Source organism: Carcharodon carcharias, chromosome 22 (genome assembly GCF_017639515.1).
Source record: "Carcharodon carcharias isolate sCarCar2 chromosome 22, sCarCar2.pri, whole genome shotgun sequence".
NCBI lineage: Eukaryota > Metazoa > Chordata > Chondrichthyes > Lamniformes > Lamnidae > Carcharodon > Carcharodon carcharias.
In genome coordinates, this window is record NC_054488.1 from 53,391,852 (window position 1) to 53,409,710 (window position 17,859).

Consider the following 17,859-nt stretch of genomic DNA (forward strand, 5'->3'; position numbering starts at 1 on the left):
TATTTTGCGAATACACGCACTGCATATCTGGGCAGATGCAATCTCATTAACTTACTGCTATTCCTACTTGTAATGAATATTTCCACCAGCAATACTTGCATTTATGCTGCTATTCTTTAACAAAAAATAGATTTAAATCAGCTGAGCTAGATTTTCAATCCCAAACCTTAAAAAGGAATTATCTCTGTCATTATTTTTCTGCATCCATGTGTTTGATTAAAAAAAAACTTTGCTAATCATGTTATTTTTATTTGCTTCTTCCACAATAAATGCTTTTTATCTTCAACATTTGTAAAGTTGATTTCCTGCAAATGCCCAGATGAATAATGGAAATAGAAAATAACTAAAAGTGCTGATTAGAAAGGATAGGAACAAACCTCTACCTGATGAGTGAGAACAATCACTTAACCAATGAAGAGGAGAAAGTTGGCACAAGGATGTAAAAATCATTGCATGCGTGCACACATGAAATTTTAATGAATGGAAGATTATTCACTGAGCTAAGTTTGTACCTGTTATAATACAATACCCTGCTCTTTGGGTAGGTATTCGACTATAAATGAAATCAACAAAAGCAAAAGTGATGATTGGACGGTCTATGTGTATTTCATCATTAAATTACCAAGAATGGAAGGTGGATCAACATATGTAGGATTTCATGGAGGTAAAGAAATTGGATTCTCTTCCCACGGTTTGATTTTTTTTCTTCAGATGCTTATAAATCCCAGTCAAAGTATCCTTACTGATTGAGCGTGTATTTAGTTTGTGTACTGGTGGGTGCGCCATCCAATTCTTTACAATATTTTATGCTAATACCAACAGTTGAACTTGTTTTATTTGGGACATTATTTTAACAAGTCTTGAAATAGGGACTTGGCTGGATTGTTAAATCCAGCAGGTTGTTTAATTGAATTACCGTGAATCACCCTGTAAAATACCAATGGACGTTTCTTACTGGCTTCTTCAAAAGAAACTTCCCGATGTGTCTCTACAATGACATGATCTTCAAGTATTCAGTGGAAAATTGTTCCACTCAACCAACACCTAATGTCATGTTCATGGATCCTTGAGCCCACTATTCCCGCACCAAAACCTGCTGTTATGCTTTTCCAAAAAGGAGACATTTGGCAGGAGGTGGGAGGCGGAGGAAGAGCTTCCCATCTTTTTATAGAACCCATTTTTAAAAAAAAATATGTTGCAATGGTTGCTGCGTATATTAACTGGATAGACCCATGTATAAGCAAAGGAGATTTGTTGAACAAACACAGATAGGGCTGATATTGGAACAAGCAGCGTTCAAATTTATGTAGTTGTTTTAAGTTTGTTTAAAAGGTAAAAGGTTTAGTTAACCTTAATGTCCAAGTAAGGTATTGCAAGATCCAAGAGGGTTATGGTAAAATTATAAATTATGAAATCTGTTATTCAGGGTTTGTGTGTGCTCTATATTACACATATGTAACATTTAATCAAAACATAACCCAATTTATGTATCAGTACATTTGGTATAAAAGTAAGTTGCAGTGAATCATGTCTTTAAAATTCCTCTCGTTAGACCCATGGCAGTCAGCTCATATTGATGACCTCAGGAAGTCGAAAGACATGGTTGCAAATGTGACTGCTTTCAAAGGTGTTACAATTAGCCAGCTGTTTGGCAAAGAGCCAGGGGAACCTGAAGGTATGTATTTTATATTTTTCTGGATTCTCTTTAGATACCTGCAACCTGACCTTAATGAGCAATTAATCGATATTTAATTTAAAAGAAATTGAGCAATTGCAGAAAAGTTTGAAAACTGTCCCATGTGTTTGATTTGCTTTCAGGTGGTTTTTTATTTTATAGAAACCTGGCACAATTTTTTTATAAATGTCTTTGTGCTATTCCTACCTCCTGATGCAAAATAGTTTAACATGATGTGGTAAATGTTTACTAGGGTAGGGATTAGACTTTTACAAATTAAAAATCCTGGATGTAGGCAAGATACTCTTATTTCAGGACATGAGCATCTTTGGGGCAAATACCATAAAAATGACATCTATTATATTCAGAAACAATTGACTATTGAGTAATTGAGTGTTCAGTCAATAACTTAAGCGGTAACCAGATAAATTAAAAGCATCCTAAAAGTGGAAATCATTTAGTAATATATTGTTGCTTCTTGATCATGTGCATTTTTTCCACTTTTAGGACTTGTGTGATGTTCTGTCTCTAGACAATAAGGGTGAGCAGGCGACCTGCACCCCTACCTGTGATGTTCCTACCTCCTAATCTCTCTTTTCTACCTTTTCTGGTCTTCATTCCATCTTATTTTAAAGGGGATCACAGATGTGAGCGATGGCTTCTGCCCCATTGTCTCACAAAAGAACACAGGAATATAGAGAAACAGAAAATAAACAAACTGGCATCCATCTGGTCTGTCTAAGTGCTACAAATCCTGGTCTGTTAATGATGTCTATACCCTATAACATTGTCTGAGACTGTGCTTATCCAGTATAATCATTCCCAGTTTCTGCAGTGTTTTTTTCATAACTCAAATGCCTACTCCCAGCTGTGGATATAGTCACCCTTTGCAGCATACCCTCCAACATAAATACATCTTTATTGTAATAGCTGACCGGAATTGTACATTGTGCTACAGTTGAGGCTGGACCAGTGCCATCTACAAACTCGATCGCTTCCCTGTGATTTGTGCTCTTCTACCTGGCTATATCATCCAAGATCGTATTTGTGAACTTTACTGCTTATGCACAGTTGTGCTGATGGTTTCAATGATGTATCAATCAGTAACCTGAAATAATTGCATCAACATTGTGACCGAATATAAAAGTTAAAATTTTCAAAAAAATTGATCTCAAAGTACTTATGCAATGTTTGGTGATTTTGATGGTCAAATCTTAATTGAATTAATGAATTAGATTTCCTGTTTCCAATACTCTGAATAAAAGGGTTTGTTTGGTATGTGTGCTATGTGTCTGGTTCAATAATTAGAATTTTTAAAATAATATTATTAGTCCTGAACTAGTACAATAAAGCCAAATAAATTACTTACTTAGAGTTCAATTGATTGATGAATTGGTAATCGTTCACTAATAATGGCTTTTTGGAAATAAAATTAATGCACTTAACAGCTATCTGTTTGTATCCTAGCCATGATTGTAGACCAGGAGGAAATGATTGAAGAGCCTATAGCTGAATCACCTTTTGTAAGTGTTTCTAATTCAATTCAAATCCTTTGCCTCACTGAATCTGCTACTGACAGTACCTGCAGTACCATATGTGTGCAGTGTCTAAAAATGTTGAAATTAAGCATTTTTCCCTTTTAAAAACAAGTTTTGGTAGATTTGAGTTGACATTTCAAAATGCCAAAGAAAAATAAAGAAAGCAGTAAAATTAGCTTAACTATCTTGGGATAATTGTACTTTTGTTGTGCTAGTGAATGGAAGTGTAGTTGTCCTACATTAATATTGATGGTGATTAACAGTTTATAATTATGCTTCATTGTTGCGACACTGCATGTATTTTATAGCTAGATATATAACTTGATCATTTACACTCTGGTTACAAATATAACTTGTTTCTTTAAAAGGAAAATGGAAAGGTGCTGGATACAACCTCCCTCATAAGGAGCTGTGTGCAGTCTGCTGTTGGCATGTTGAGGGACCTGCACCAAAGTTCTAGTCGCAGCACCACACGAGTAGAGATCCTGCTTTCACTGTTAACCGAAGATATTGAGTTCAAAGGTTTGTGAACTACTTTACGTCGATCAAGGTATTATGTTTAAAAGTAGCAATTTACAAATTACCACCGTCATGTCAGGTTTCTGTCCACCCATTGACTGAGATTGTCATGCACAGATCGATGTTGATCATGAAATATCACGCAAAGTGGTAAGCTCAACAGCAATTGGGTTTTAGACTTTTTCAATAACTAGCATTGCTTAACCTGTTTAAATATAGAACACACAGCTTAAAGCATTTCAGTTAACTGGTCATACACGTCCTCATTTCAATATTTTGGATGGTTTTTAATAACCCCTCAAACTGATTCTAAAATAATTATCTCATACACATTATTTACTGTGCCTTTATTGCATTAATAGACAATATGAACATGTTAATGATTGGAAGACATTTGGGCTGTACAGGAGAATTACTTCTCAGTGGATTTACCAAACTATCCATTTTCATATGGTTTCCTCATTTAGCTCCATTTCTGGCAATGATGAAACAAAAACTACATTCTCTTCTGCTGAAACGAGATGAGGAGTCTCTCAGTGCAACTGAGTGGATGGTCCGGGAAGCCTCAAACCTTGAAGCACTTCAGGAAGGTGGTACCTTCAGGTACATCCAAATCTATTCCTCCTTCTAAGAAGGTCTTTAAAAAAAATCATTTTTTAATACAAAATAAATAAATAGTCGAGATTCACTTCGTAAAATATTTTATCAAAGAAATTGAAAATTTAGAGGTGGTCAGGTATTGCATTTTAATAAATTATGAACAATTTATATTTGTGGTCTCAGCAGGCACATACCAGAATAACTAAATGATGCACTGTGGTTTGCCTACAAAAAATACTTGATTGAAACAAAATTTTGTTTATTTCACGTATAAACGTAAAGTACACAGGTGTTAACCTTAATTACAGGACACCTAGCTGAGTTCATACTAGAGGACACTATGGAATGGAGGTCCGTATTAATAAATTAATCTGTTATACAAAATAAATTCATCAATCCTGTTCTCCCAGTGTCGGACTGCACTGAGAGGACATAGGTTAGTAAAACAACGCCACTGTATTGTTAATGCCAATTCTTTAACAAGCATTGTTGCATCTCCCTTCGAGGATGACTTTCCTCAGAGCATAGGATGAGTGAATTTAGTTTTGCATCACATGTAATTTTCAGAAGCTTTGCTATTTTTTAACTTTTTGTAATTCCACTTGGTCTTTCTTGCATCAGACTGTCTCTCATTTTTGCCCATTTTCCATCAGTTTCATTCCTCTTCACTTTTCCTTAACAGCATCCACCTCGCTGGGCTTCACCTTCAGATTAACAAGAAAGAGCTCTGAGAACATGTGATAGGTTGCTAATTTTCAATGTTGGGAGAATGGGTAGAAGCTATGTTTCTCTCAGAACATTCCTAAGATTAAAATACTCTGATAAGAAAGGTACCAGGAGGTTCAACATGGCCTTATACTTGGGGGGATTTATACTACAACTGCTGCAAAGTCCAAACAATGTGAAACAATCCATGACGAGCAGCCTCTTGCTTTCTGGCTTGGGAGTTTAATAAGACTTTAACTGCCCCATTGCACAAATGTTTTTGAGTCAGTGTGCCACTTTACATTGGCATTGACTTATGTGATGTCCACCTTCCCTCCACCCAATAATCTATAGACTTTTAAAACACAACATTGGCTTCACTTATCAACTGCTTCTTGACTTGTCTTTTCTATGCTTCACAATCTTTGTGCTGCCTTGCACTATGGGCCTTGGTTTTTCATCTCAAGTTTAAAAAAAACTTTGTTTTACAGACACACGCTTTGGAAACGAGTTCAAAAAGTAGTGACGCCTTTCCTAGCACAGATTATCTCTATTATAGACCGGGACTGTAACCTAAACTTATTAATTGGTGATTCTCCTATATTCGTACGACAACTTTGGATGGACATTTTTAGTGACCCAAATCTGCTGGAATTTCCTTACGACAGAAGTACCTTCAGGTAGGTATTTTTATGAAGTACAGTGGTCTTCTTTAATAAAGGCTCCTCATTGACCATTGTCTATGCTTACTAATTATAGATGCCTCCCTCCTTCATATTGCGTAAGTACAGAATCTTTTATCTATAATGCATTCATGTATCACACAGGGTACTGGATTTCCCACTGCTGAATAATACCAGAATGGTTCCCAGTGTTTAATTGCTGGTGTTGACTATCAGAACAGCTGGATGGCATGCGTTTGCCACTGCACTTCTTCACACAATGAATGCTGAGCAGAGCCTAGGTTCTTTATATGGGAAGGAGGAGTCTAGCAATGTTACAGCATCTTCTACCAAAAAGTTACAAAGCTGCACTGGTGGAGGCCCAAGAGAAAACTTGCAAATAAAAAACTGTTACAAAAATGACGTTGTGTATTACTCTGGGGAATTTGTGTCTCCAGCTTGTGAATTGCATTTCGTGGCTCAGTTCCAAAAATGGGCAAATGCATTGCATTCTGGAGCATTAGTTTCTGGTTCTTTGGAGTAGTGAGATGTAGGCTCAATTCCTTTACTGATCTATATTGCTGTGGAAGACACTGGGCAAAAATCAGGCACCTGCTGTTGAGAGAGAAAGCTGTGGAGTTAATGCTAGCACCTTGCATGCCGTCTGGTGCCCAGCACACATTGGATTTGGCAGAGACTCGGAAACAAGTTGTAAGCTTCTTCCTTATTGGCCGCAGGTGTTGACCTGTTCCTGAGCCTGTGCCAGAGATGGTGAATGATAAACAGATAGGATTTTACCCCTTAGTATGTTTTGAAGAAAACTGCATTTTTTGGCTTACCTAATGAGGACTGTATCTACTATACATGTGCAGGTATAAGACTTAATATGAAGTAGGGTTCAGTTCTGTTGTTCACACCATCACCACAGGCTTGCGAGTAGCAGTTTTGTTTTTCCCCCATCCCCACACTTCTCTGATTTACCTTGTACCTGCCAGGGGAAAAGTTAAATCGTGCATTAAAATTGTCTGCACTTTCTGTATAATCTTTGCGGAAAATGTTTATCTTTGCTTTGACAGTTTACAATCTGAAATTGTTGTCCACAACTACATGAAGATGGACATACTGGAAATTAGCAATATGCTGCCTTTCAGTTGGAGAATAAAAGACTTTCTGGATGAATTGTGGATTCAAACCCAGTACATGGAAGGTATTTGATAACTCTGTTCACATGGAGAACTAACTGAAGTTAAATATTAATGCCATTGCTGTGATATGATTGAATAAAGACAATTGGCAGGGGGACTCCAACAAAGTACTGCAGATCTTGTGATTGGAAATAGAAATTAAGTATCATACGATAGTGAGAGGATCTATAAGTTTTATGTGAAACCATTATTATTTAAATCTACCCTTGCTATATACCTCTTCCTTCAGCTGTCAGAAAAGAGCAGACTCAAACCCAGTCATGCAGTATGGCACTGTATAATCAAGGTGCAGGCAGAGCAAGAAGTTAGCCTGTGTTTATTGACACTGATTTTTACATCTGCCCTCTGTGCCCTGTTCCATTTTCCCCAAAGTAACACCATTGAGAATCGAACAGGCAGCATAGAAGCCAGGTATTGAAACACATCCTCCTACTACTTCAGTGAGCCTTGCTTTGGAACTGTGGTGGTAAATAGCAACCAAACAACATCGATCTTTAGCCCTGTTTATATCTTGAATCAAGCCTTGGCATAGGCTGAATGACTGCAGAATCACATAACACATTCACTCAGGCATCCTCTTTGGAAACACTTGTTGTGAATCGAAAGCGATCAAACCCTTTAAACCAATCACTGGCTTGCAACCAAAACCCCATTATCCAATTATAAAAGTGCCATGCACATAATGTTTGCTTGCTTGGGTTCCAGTCCCATGACCCTTAGATCATTTATTATTTTAACCGATGGCCCCTTGTCAGTTTATTTTGTTCCTACACCAGGAAATATATTTCCATACCAAGGAGACATTGCATTTTTAACCCCTGAGAGATGTCCACTATCCTGCCTCCCAGTACTGTTTACTGCAGTCCAGTCAAGTAGGCCCAACCTTAGTACCCAGTACAGCTAGTACATCTCTGCTCTTCCCGTCTGTGTCTGGTATTAATCTTCAGCTTGCTTTCAGAATTCTATTAACCCTTTACTAGCCTAAATATCTAAAACTACATAATTACCTCAGAAGCCTAACTTGTTCATCTCACATGTTCTAACACACAACTACTTGCTGAATTAAATTCTTTGAGCCATTGCAAGAGCCCATAAAAATGCTTGTTTTTAAAAAGCTGCTGCTAATACTTTACAGTAGGTTTGTGGGAATGGCACTCGAGCAAACTGCTGCTCAGCCTGGTGGCCATTGACAGAAATGCATCCAAAAAGCAGAAGTTTGCAATCCTCTAACATTCTACTTTGTACTCGTGGTATTGCACTGTTCATGAATACTTGTATTATGCAGTGGTACTGTGTTGCATTGCAGATAGCTAAGGTACCACATGAACATCAATTCTCCATTTCAACTCGAATGAAAATACCTGGATTGAACTAATGGAGTAGGCCTATGGATACCATGATACTACACGTCAGTCACCTGTTCTTTCTGTTTGTTACTATAATTTCTGGCCCCAATACAGTGCAGTTTCTGTGAAATAAATTTTATCAGACAGCAAAACTAAATAGCTGGGAACCTTGAGATTATCCCACGGTATTAATTGTTATTTGTTCTATTTCCCAAACTCATAAACAGGACAAACTGAGCAAAAGGTGAATGAAATATTTAATAAAACTGGATTTGCAAAGTACCTTTCAAATGTGAGTGAAGAAGGGAGACAGGATTTTTTCTTGAGGTATTTGGATGATTTCCTACTGATGACCATGAGCATTTCATGCGAAGCTGAATTTCAGGTAAAGTATTCTAGTCCAGGTGATTACCTCAAATGCTTTCACAAATCCATTCATAATGAGGTAGATCTTTACCATTTGGACAGACCAGAGAAGAAAATCAAGCAGGAGGTCAACCGTATTTATTTTGTGTACTCTGCAGAGGCAATAAACTAAAAATATACCCCCATTATTTAAATAGTATATTTAGTAGTAAAATGCAGGACTTCATAATTAAAATTAGAACACTGAGTACAATATCTTTACGTTGATTTTCATCCTGAAATGGGCACCGTGCACAGAGCAGACCCCCCTCCCCCTCCCAAAACCAACCAGGAGGTCCATAGTCAACCCAAAACTGGGTCTTGGGCCTCATTAATATTATTCAAACAAGTTCTGGGTATTTATTTCAGCTCCACAGGCATCGTGTTCAGTTTATGTCAACAAACATCTGGCTGCTTGCCTCACCTTTTATTGGTGTTTGCTACTTGGGCCACAGTGGCTCATGAAGAGCCCTCACTCTTGTTATGGTCATCATTATTTAATTTCAGTGTGGCCCTTAAAACTAGTGTTTGGGGCCCTCTTTACACAAGAATTAAAACTCCTGTTTTCAGGTGACCATCATGATGTCTGAAAAATAGCCAGATTCCAATATCAAGCCAAACATCTTAAAGGTGCAATTTGGTCATGAACTTGATGTCCAAAATTGGCCCTCATAAAACTTGGGCAACAAGGTTTAATTTCATTCCAGTATATATTTTGTAAAATTCATTTGCAAGACATGCATGTTGCTGACAAGTTCAGTACTTACTGCCCATCCCTAATTGCACTTGAGAAGATGGTGGTGAGTTGTCTTCTTGAACCCCTGCAGCCTGTGGTGAAAGTGCACCCACAACGCTGTTAGGTAGGAAGTTCCAAGATTTTTGACCCATTGACAATGAGGGAACGGTGATATATTTCCAAGCCAGGATGGTGTGTAACATGGTAGTGAGGTTCCTTTGTGCCTGCTGCCCTTGTCCTTCTAGCTGAGAGAGGCCACCGGTTTGGCAGTGAACTACCATATATATTCGAGTTGACCCCCGACTTTTGGCCAAGAAGTCCTTAATTTTTCATAAACCTCAATTCATTAAAACATTACTTGCGAATTATTCATTAAGACATTACTTGCGAATTATTCATTAAAATAATACTTGTGTTACATTTTCCAATGGTGTGGCCCTTCCCTTTGCCCTCTTTCCCCTGACCAACCTTGAGCAGCACTAAAACTGCAGGCCTAACCGATGACGTGGCTCCCTCTCCCAGGCTGTGGGGGGTTGGGGAAGCTTCCTGAAGTGGAAGCACAGTCTGATGAAACCACAGCTTGAGTTCAATGAATTTTGGTGGCAGCATCATGTTGACTGATCATTATGATCACCTAACACCTGATGAGCGCAGTTAAAGTGGTTCAATCTGGAAGAGAGCGCCATGCTACCTGAAAGTCTGGGAGTTCCATGTCCAGCTCAAAATTCATGGGACTAGAAAAATGATTTTTCACGCATTGATTAAACCCTGGCACCATGTTTGGAAGCAAAGATAAGTTCCATGTTTTAGAACTGTTCGAAGACACTTTACGCAAATGATGAGAGTGCTGGTCAAGTGTTTCTGTACATCTCAGCAATGGCTTCCCCCATTAACTTTTAGCTGAAAGTAAAACATTACCCATGTAAAAGTCAACCCCCTAACTTGTATGCCATAAAAAGTCTCAGAAAAATTCAACTTTTACACAAGTATATATGGTAATTCATGTTGTATAAAATACTGTACAGTTCAGCCAGAGAGATTTTTGAAGAAACCTTTATTAAATACGTTGTCAACTTGTTGAACTTTGTCTTACATGTTTAATTTAGTTCCTTCGAGGAGCACTGATGTCCTGTGTAAATGAGCTGAAAATAAAATATAGCATTGGAGACGATGTCTCTTTGCTTTGGGTGCACTTTGCATTTCAACACTTCAAACATCGTCTGCAAAATTTTTCACGAATTGTTGCCATGCATCCTTTGGTCCTGCAACTTCTACAGAGGGTGAAAGATGAAATTCTGAAAGCAGAAAACAGAGAGATGGTGAGTGCGCTTATCAATGTTACTGCATAATTTGATTTTTGATAACTAGAGGGAAGAAAAAAATTACGTTTATTTGATACATCCCAACCCAGATTACTGCCAAAGTCCAATAGTCACTAACCATTAATTTTATCATAGCCTGAAGAAATAGCATTCTTTATTGAATACCATTCTAGTGAGTGCTATTGCCATGGACCATGGGCAGAATTTTGCCCTTGATGGGCGGGCGAGCAGCCGATTGCCGTCGCCGAAACAGGCCCCACTACCGTTTTAAGTGGGCAGGCCAATTAAGACCTGCCCGGCAGGAAGTGCTATGTGCTTCCTGTGCGGGTGGGGGATTCCCCAACTGTCAGGGTGCGCGCATGCGTGTGAAACAGCACACATCTCCTTGAGGCAAAGTGCTGCCTCAGGGAGATCGCTGAAAGGCTGGCAAATATAAAAAATAGAACAATAAAAAATTCATTAACATGTCCCCCTCAATATCACACGAGATGGAACATGTCAATGAGATAAACAAAAACTTTATTAAACGTTTTTATAACCACTATCAAACCTCATCCCGCCACTGGATCAAGTTTGTAAAACAAAAATCACCTACCCGCCTGCCCGTTGGGCCCGTGCGCTGAGCTGAAGTTCGCACGGGGCCCCCTCAAAATCCTGGTCCGTTGAAGAGTTAATGGCCTTAACAAGGCCTTTAATTAATGGCGGGCGCGCGTCCCGCTGCCCAGCGCGCTCACCGACCGAAATGTCGCGATGCCGCGCGCTGATGTCGGGAATCTCCCACGACATCAGGACGCGACATTTTAAGCGCCGGCGTGTGGGCTCCATCACCCGCATGCCAGCCAGAAGATTCTGCCCCATGTAAATGCCACAAATACTTTGGATCATCTATTAGATACCAAATCTGAAACAACATAAGTTGCAATCCTCCCAAATGTTACATCCACACTTCAAGGGGTGTATGAGTTCGTTTTAAAAAATTTCCATGTTAACTAAATGTATTTCAGCAATTTCAGTGTAAAAACAATTGGTTTCTCGTGTAGTATCTGTAGTGTAATTAGTAACGTTAAGGACATCAGAATGTAAAAAAAAATGTTTTTTATCTGATGTTATGGAATCATTTATGGCACCGAAGGATGCTATTCGGTCCATCAAGCCCATGCCGGCTCCCTGCAGACCAGTCCAGTCGGTCCCATTTCCCTGCTCAGTGCCCGTAGCCCTTCAAGTTTATTTCCTTCAAGTGCCCATTGCAGTTATTTTTGAAATTATTGTTTCCGTTTTCACCACCACCTTGGGCAGCAAGTTTCAGGACATTACCATTCGCTGCATAAAAAAGCTTCTCCTGTCATTCCCCCTGCATCTCTTGTCCAAAATTTTTAATGTGTCCCCCTGTCTTTGTGCCATCAGCTAATGGGAAGAGCTTTTCCTTGCCCACCTCAACAATGTCTGTCATAATCTTGTACACTTCTATCAAATTTCCCCTCAGTTGCGTTTGCTTCAAGGACAATGACCCCAACCTTTCCAATCTCAACTTGTAACTAACCTCCCCCATCCCTGGAACCATTCTGCAAAATCTCCTCTACACCCTGTCAAGGACCTTCAAATCTTTCCTAAATTGTGATGACTGGAATTGGACACAATACTCCATTTAGGGCCTAATCAGAGCTTTATATAGGTTCACCATAACTTCTCTGCTTTTGTACTCAATGCCTCTATTTATGAAGCCCAAGATCCCATATGCTTTGCTAACCACTCTCTCAATATGGCCTGCTCCTGCAAAGGTCAATGCACATGCACCCCCACGTCTCTCTGTTTCTGCACACCCTTTCGAATTGTGCCATTAAATCTGTATTGCTGATCCTCATCCCTTCAGCCAAAATGCATCACCTCAAACTTCCCTGTATTAAATCCCAGCTGTTACCTGTCTGCCCATTCTGCTGCCTATTTATTTTCTGGTGCAGGCAAAATGTATCATCCTCACTATTTGCCACTTCCCCAAGTTTGATACCATCAACAAACTTGAAAATTTTCAAAGATCCAAATCATTGATTTGATATATTGCAAAAAAAAACAGTGCTCCTAGCACTTACCCTTGGTGAGCACCAGTGTCTACCACCCTCCGGTCCCTAAAACAACCATCTACTACAACTCACTGCTTTCTGTCCTTAAGCCAATATTTTATCCAATTGGACATTGTCCATCCTATTCTGTAAGCCTCAATTTTATTTGATACTTTGTCAAACATTTTCTTAAATCCATATAGACAACATCCACCATATTCCCATCATTCACCTTCTTTGCTGCTGCTTCAAGAAAAATTTGATTAAATTAGTCAAGCACGATCTGCCTTTTACAAATCCATGCTGGCTCTCCTTAATTAACTCAAACCTCTCCAAGTGCCTTTTGTTTTTTTTCCCCCGATTAAGGACATTAGACTAACTGACCTGTAGTTGCTAGGACTGTCTTTGCACCCTTTCTTGAATAAGGTTGTCATATTTGCCACTCTCCAATCCTCTGGCACCTCCCTTAAATCTAGGGAAGTTGGAAAAATTAAGGCAAGCCCTTCCACTATCTCCACCCCCACTTCCTTTAACAACCTGGGATGCAAACCATCCAGGTCCAGTGATTTATCTACCCTAAGCATGTTTTTCTGATGAGAATTCTTATGTAATCTCCTGCCTCTCTCAACCTTTTGAGTGTTATGCTTAATAGGTTCCCCTACATTTGGGCAGAACTGCTCCCATGGAACTTTTCCACCCATTTACAAAGTTGCAGTCAATTAATTTTTGTTATTGTAATGTAGGTCGTAGATGTTTATGCAGCGGCTGCCTGTGTTGAAATGCTGGAATCTGAACGCACTGAAACATCATGCGAGATCTGGCTGCAGAAAGTGAACAGTCTGCAAATGCCCATTGATTTAATCTGCACCGAAGAATTCCTGCAATGCCAAGGAATCAAATCGCCTATTGTACATTTTGTCCAGTAAGAATTTTTTATTAAAATACTACTTGAAGACTTTTAGGGAAAGAGGCATAGATATTAAGCACAAGTAGGAAATATTGCACAGTAATTTTAAGATTTGTGATTGCCACAAAACAAGGTTATGCTTTGATGTGATAAGGCATTATAAAATGGCTATTGTATCTATCAGCAGTGAAATTTATTCTCATGTAATGCTGAGCATTTTCCACCAGCTGTGTATAGCAACTCACATCCTATAATCCTATGACACCAGATTGTTGCTCTTTCATTTCACTAGGTAGCTGATCCTTAAATCACTGCACCTTTTTTTAAGAATTCTCTTTCAGAACTACTCTACTTCACCACTCTCACTTTCTTAGCATGCCTCTTTAAAAGTTCATATCCCCAACTGTGCGTTCATCTCTTCTCTCCTTAATCTTTCCCGTTCCCTGCTCAGCGATCTCTCGTAAAGCGCTATGAAACATTTTCCCTGAAACACACTTGGTTGTATCACTTCACAAAGAAATATATGCAAACATTGTATTTTAAATCAGTGACCCAATAAATTGGGTTTACAGCGCTGTATTTAAAGAGGCATTCTCCCACAATTGTGTTTATGGTGATGCTAAATTTAATGTTAATTTAGAAACTGTTATTAAATGAATTGACTCTTGTGACAGTCCCCAAAATAGTGCGAAGCACAGAAGGATATTTTTATAGAACCATCTTGTTCAGTTTCTTCTAAATGAATGAAACTGAGACTATTTGGCTTGTGCTTTTCCAATCTTTCAATACTAAAACTGTTGCCAGCTTTATCCCATATTAGTGTACCTAAAGCAACCACCTGCATCGATAAATGAAACATCTCAGTTTAGTGATACTGCTCGCTGAATGGTTACAACAATTACCACAACATTTGTATAGCGCTTTTAATGTAGATAAACATCTCAAGGCACTTCACAGAAACATAATAGAACAAATATTGAGGTTGAGTCAAAGGAGGGGATATTTGTAAGGGTGACTAAAAGCTTGATCAAAAAGATGCGTTTTAAGGAAGGCAAGAGACAGAGTGATTTAGGCTGAGAATTTCTGAGCTTAGCACCAAAGTTCCTGAAAGCACAACCACTGACAGTGGGGTGGAAGAGGATAAGGACTGCATTAGGAGTCAAAGTTTGGGAAACAGAGTTCTTGAAGAGTTGTAAGCCAGGAGTTTAGAGCTGTGAAGCCATGAAGAGATTTTGAACATGGGGATGAGAATTTTTAATTTGAGGCGTTCAGAGTGCAGGAGCCAATGCAGGTCAGCGAACACAAATAATGGATGAGGGAAATTGGGTGTAGGGGTTAGAATATGAGCAGCAGAGTTTTGGATGTTATGGAATTTAGAGATGGATATGGTGTGCAAGCAAGTCCAGCAACTGCTCGCACTACGGAATATCAGTGGATGCAATGCTAAATGTTTTCCCATGGAAAATGGAGAATCAAGGAGGTGTTGAAAATCGACAATGAACCAACATAAGCTGATCCAGCAAAGGCAAGAGTGGCTTTGGTGCTGTTTAGTGTAGTGGCAGTGGTATATTAGCCACAGTGGTAATCAGGCAGTACGTGACAGCAAAAGTCATTTGGCAGCACTTTAGCAGAATGCAGAGCTGGAACCAACAGAAAAAAATCAGACCTAGGTCAGCATAAAGTAGAAATTTCTCAAAAGAGGAGCAGAGAATTGAGGAGACAGCTGCAGGCCACATACTAGGATTTGGATGGCCCATCAGAGAATACAATCACAGTAAATAAACGGAATAAAACTGAAAAAACAGCAAATGTCAGTTGTACAGCAGGAATTGTAGCAAGTGGAGGATGGACTGTCAAATGGAAGAAGTTAACTTAAAACTTGAAATATACAAATATAAATCTATATCGGGGATGGAACGAGGGAATGAGACTGACTGGATTGCTCCACAGAGGGCTGGCATAGACTTGATGGGTCGAATGGCCTCCTCTGGTGTTAATGACTAAATTGTTGAAACAATTGCATACCAGTGCATAGTCATAGCAGCTTGTCTTACAGTACAATCTATTAGAGCAGCCTATTCTGATGGTGGAGGAATTTTAAAATTAAATTTGAGCAAAGTTCTAGCTGTTGACGAGAGCACAGTGAAAACAAAAACAAACAAGGCCAGGAGATGAACAAAGGACTGTATAGAGGTGGCTTTAAGTTTTTAACTTGAACTTGTTGTTTTGGTTAAGTTGTAGCCACTATTAGTGCCTAAGGATCTCAAGCAGTGAAACGGAGGAACTTGGGGACAAAGAAGTAAATGATGGTCAAGAATAGTTGCAGAAGAACAGAGCTCCATTATGAAGCTGCCAAGACATGAGACTCCTTGAATGAGAGTAAATTCAGTTAAATGGCAAAGCTTTATAAGAGAGTGCACCGAATAATTTCAATAGTGTAACAAGATCATTTTGCTTTCACCTTTCGTAAGACAAATTCCTATTTCAGTTCCATGGCAAGACGTAGTCACCCAGAGCAATGAATTATAATTATCCCTAAATATAACAAATCTGCATTACATTCTCAAAAGGGTAAATTTGCAAATTGAAATTCCAAAGAGCTTTGTAGTACTAGCAGCAAACAATGCCTGTTTAAACAGTTTTATATTCAACAGGCACTTTCAATTGCCTCATACCATCTGTAAGTTAAATGTAGGACAGCCCTGCGAAATCGATCATTTCAGTAGCAAATTGTTTTTTTGTCTGTTGAATGAGAATACTGACTATCAATGCTAGTATTTTATTAAAAGTTCTTTATCCAATCTGCCATCAAGGTATTTGATTATGTTCTCTAACTGTTGAAGAACTATTCTTTTGGTTTGAGGTATCTGCAAAGTACAAAATTCCTGTAAAAAGCCATTTTGAGGTTCATTGATTTAGGGAAGGGAAGATAATACTTTCATATGATTAGCATTCCCTCAAACAAATCAAGCTATTAATCTCTTCACTGTAAACTTAATAGGTATTGACTGCATTTAGAAGGAAGATCTTTTGCCTTTACCTATTCAAGCGCTTGCACTTGTATTTCAGAGCGGGCTGGAGTCGAATATTCTCATTGTCACTTTTTGTAGAGCATGTGATGCTGGGAGTTGAAGAAATTGACAAGAGGCTGCAGGACTTGGTTATAACATATGCTGGTTTCCTTGGCAAGGTATCCCATTGTGTTTAATGTACCTATGATCACAGGAATAATTTCTTGTGTTCATGGAAGTTTATGCATCTATACTTTCTCGCACGGTTAATTTAAAGCTATACAGCATCCTTTATATTGAGAAGCTAGTGACCTAAAAGAAATGTTTATTACATTAATTCATCACAGTAAAGGATAAGCCCATTGATGAGCACAATCTTCATGCAGTCTGAATGTTAACCTGAAGCTGTTCTTGCATTAAATGTGTGAATGTCAAATCTTTGGGTAAGATTTTACAATAAATAGTTTGTCTGTTGATAGTGAAGTACACACCGGTTGATTGGTTAATTAAAAAATCCCATTTACTTAAGTCAGTAGAAATAGCTCACCTTTTATATATAACCTGTACTTGAAACCTCTTTTTCTCTTTTACAGTGTCTGCACAGCAACTCAGATGTCAGAACTCGAGGTGCCTTTCAGGCTGTGATTAAGGTTCTAAGAGATTGTAAAGAGAATGCAGGACAGGTGTTCTCTAGGTAAGAGATTTTGTACCATAATAATGAGGCATGTACCTCAGAGCTGCAAGTGGCTATAGATTGGTATCTTTTCTGCATCTGCTCTTGGTCGTGAATCAGTGAGGTGATCCATATTTCCATCTTAAAGTTTTCTTACAAATTTAGAAGATTCCTTCCATTGTATAGTCAAGTATTTCTCACTTTAAATTGGGTAGATTCCCAAGTCTATACAAGTTGATTTCAGTCAGATATTTCCCACATTAAATCAAGTAGAAAACTTATTAATTGTTTATGACACTAGATTTCCCCTTTCAAACAAGAAATTATCTTGGAGCTTTTGAGTCAATATATTTATTATCCAACAAATTAGATAAATAAATATGGCATAAAACAAATAAATGAAGAAAGAAAAATTCCAAGTGGTCTCCTAGCAGTAATCTCAGGCGGTTTGGTTAGCAAATTAGTTTTATTTGATCTAGAACTGATTAAACCAAAATT

General features: G+C 38.5%; 1 protein-coding gene across 3 annotated transcripts in view; it reads left to right on the forward strand.

Annotated features, from left to right (window-relative positions):
* LOC121293857 (E3 ubiquitin-protein ligase rnf213-alpha-like) overlaps positions 1-17,859 on the forward strand; it is a 158,988-nt gene that overhangs the window by 98,125 nt on the left and 43,004 nt on the right. For all 3 annotated transcript variants that reach the window (XM_041217270.1, XM_041217273.1, XM_041217271.1), the window contains exons 32-43: positions 546-664; positions 1,553-1,675; positions 3,143-3,198; positions 3,582-3,735; positions 4,200-4,335; positions 5,529-5,717; positions 6,776-6,906; positions 8,478-8,635; positions 10,498-10,710; positions 13,514-13,692; positions 16,747-16,867; positions 17,282-17,382. In XM_041217270.1, the coding sequence (XP_041073204.1) occupies positions 546-664; positions 1,553-1,675; positions 3,143-3,198; positions 3,582-3,735; positions 4,200-4,335; positions 5,529-5,717; positions 6,776-6,906; positions 8,478-8,635; positions 10,498-10,710; positions 13,514-13,692; positions 16,747-16,867; positions 17,282-17,382 (1,680 nt within the window). The remainder of the gene's footprint in view (positions 1-545; positions 665-1,552; positions 1,676-3,142; positions 3,199-3,581; positions 3,736-4,199; positions 4,336-5,528; positions 5,718-6,775; positions 6,907-8,477; positions 8,636-10,497; positions 10,711-13,513; positions 13,693-16,746; positions 16,868-17,281; positions 17,383-17,859) is intronic.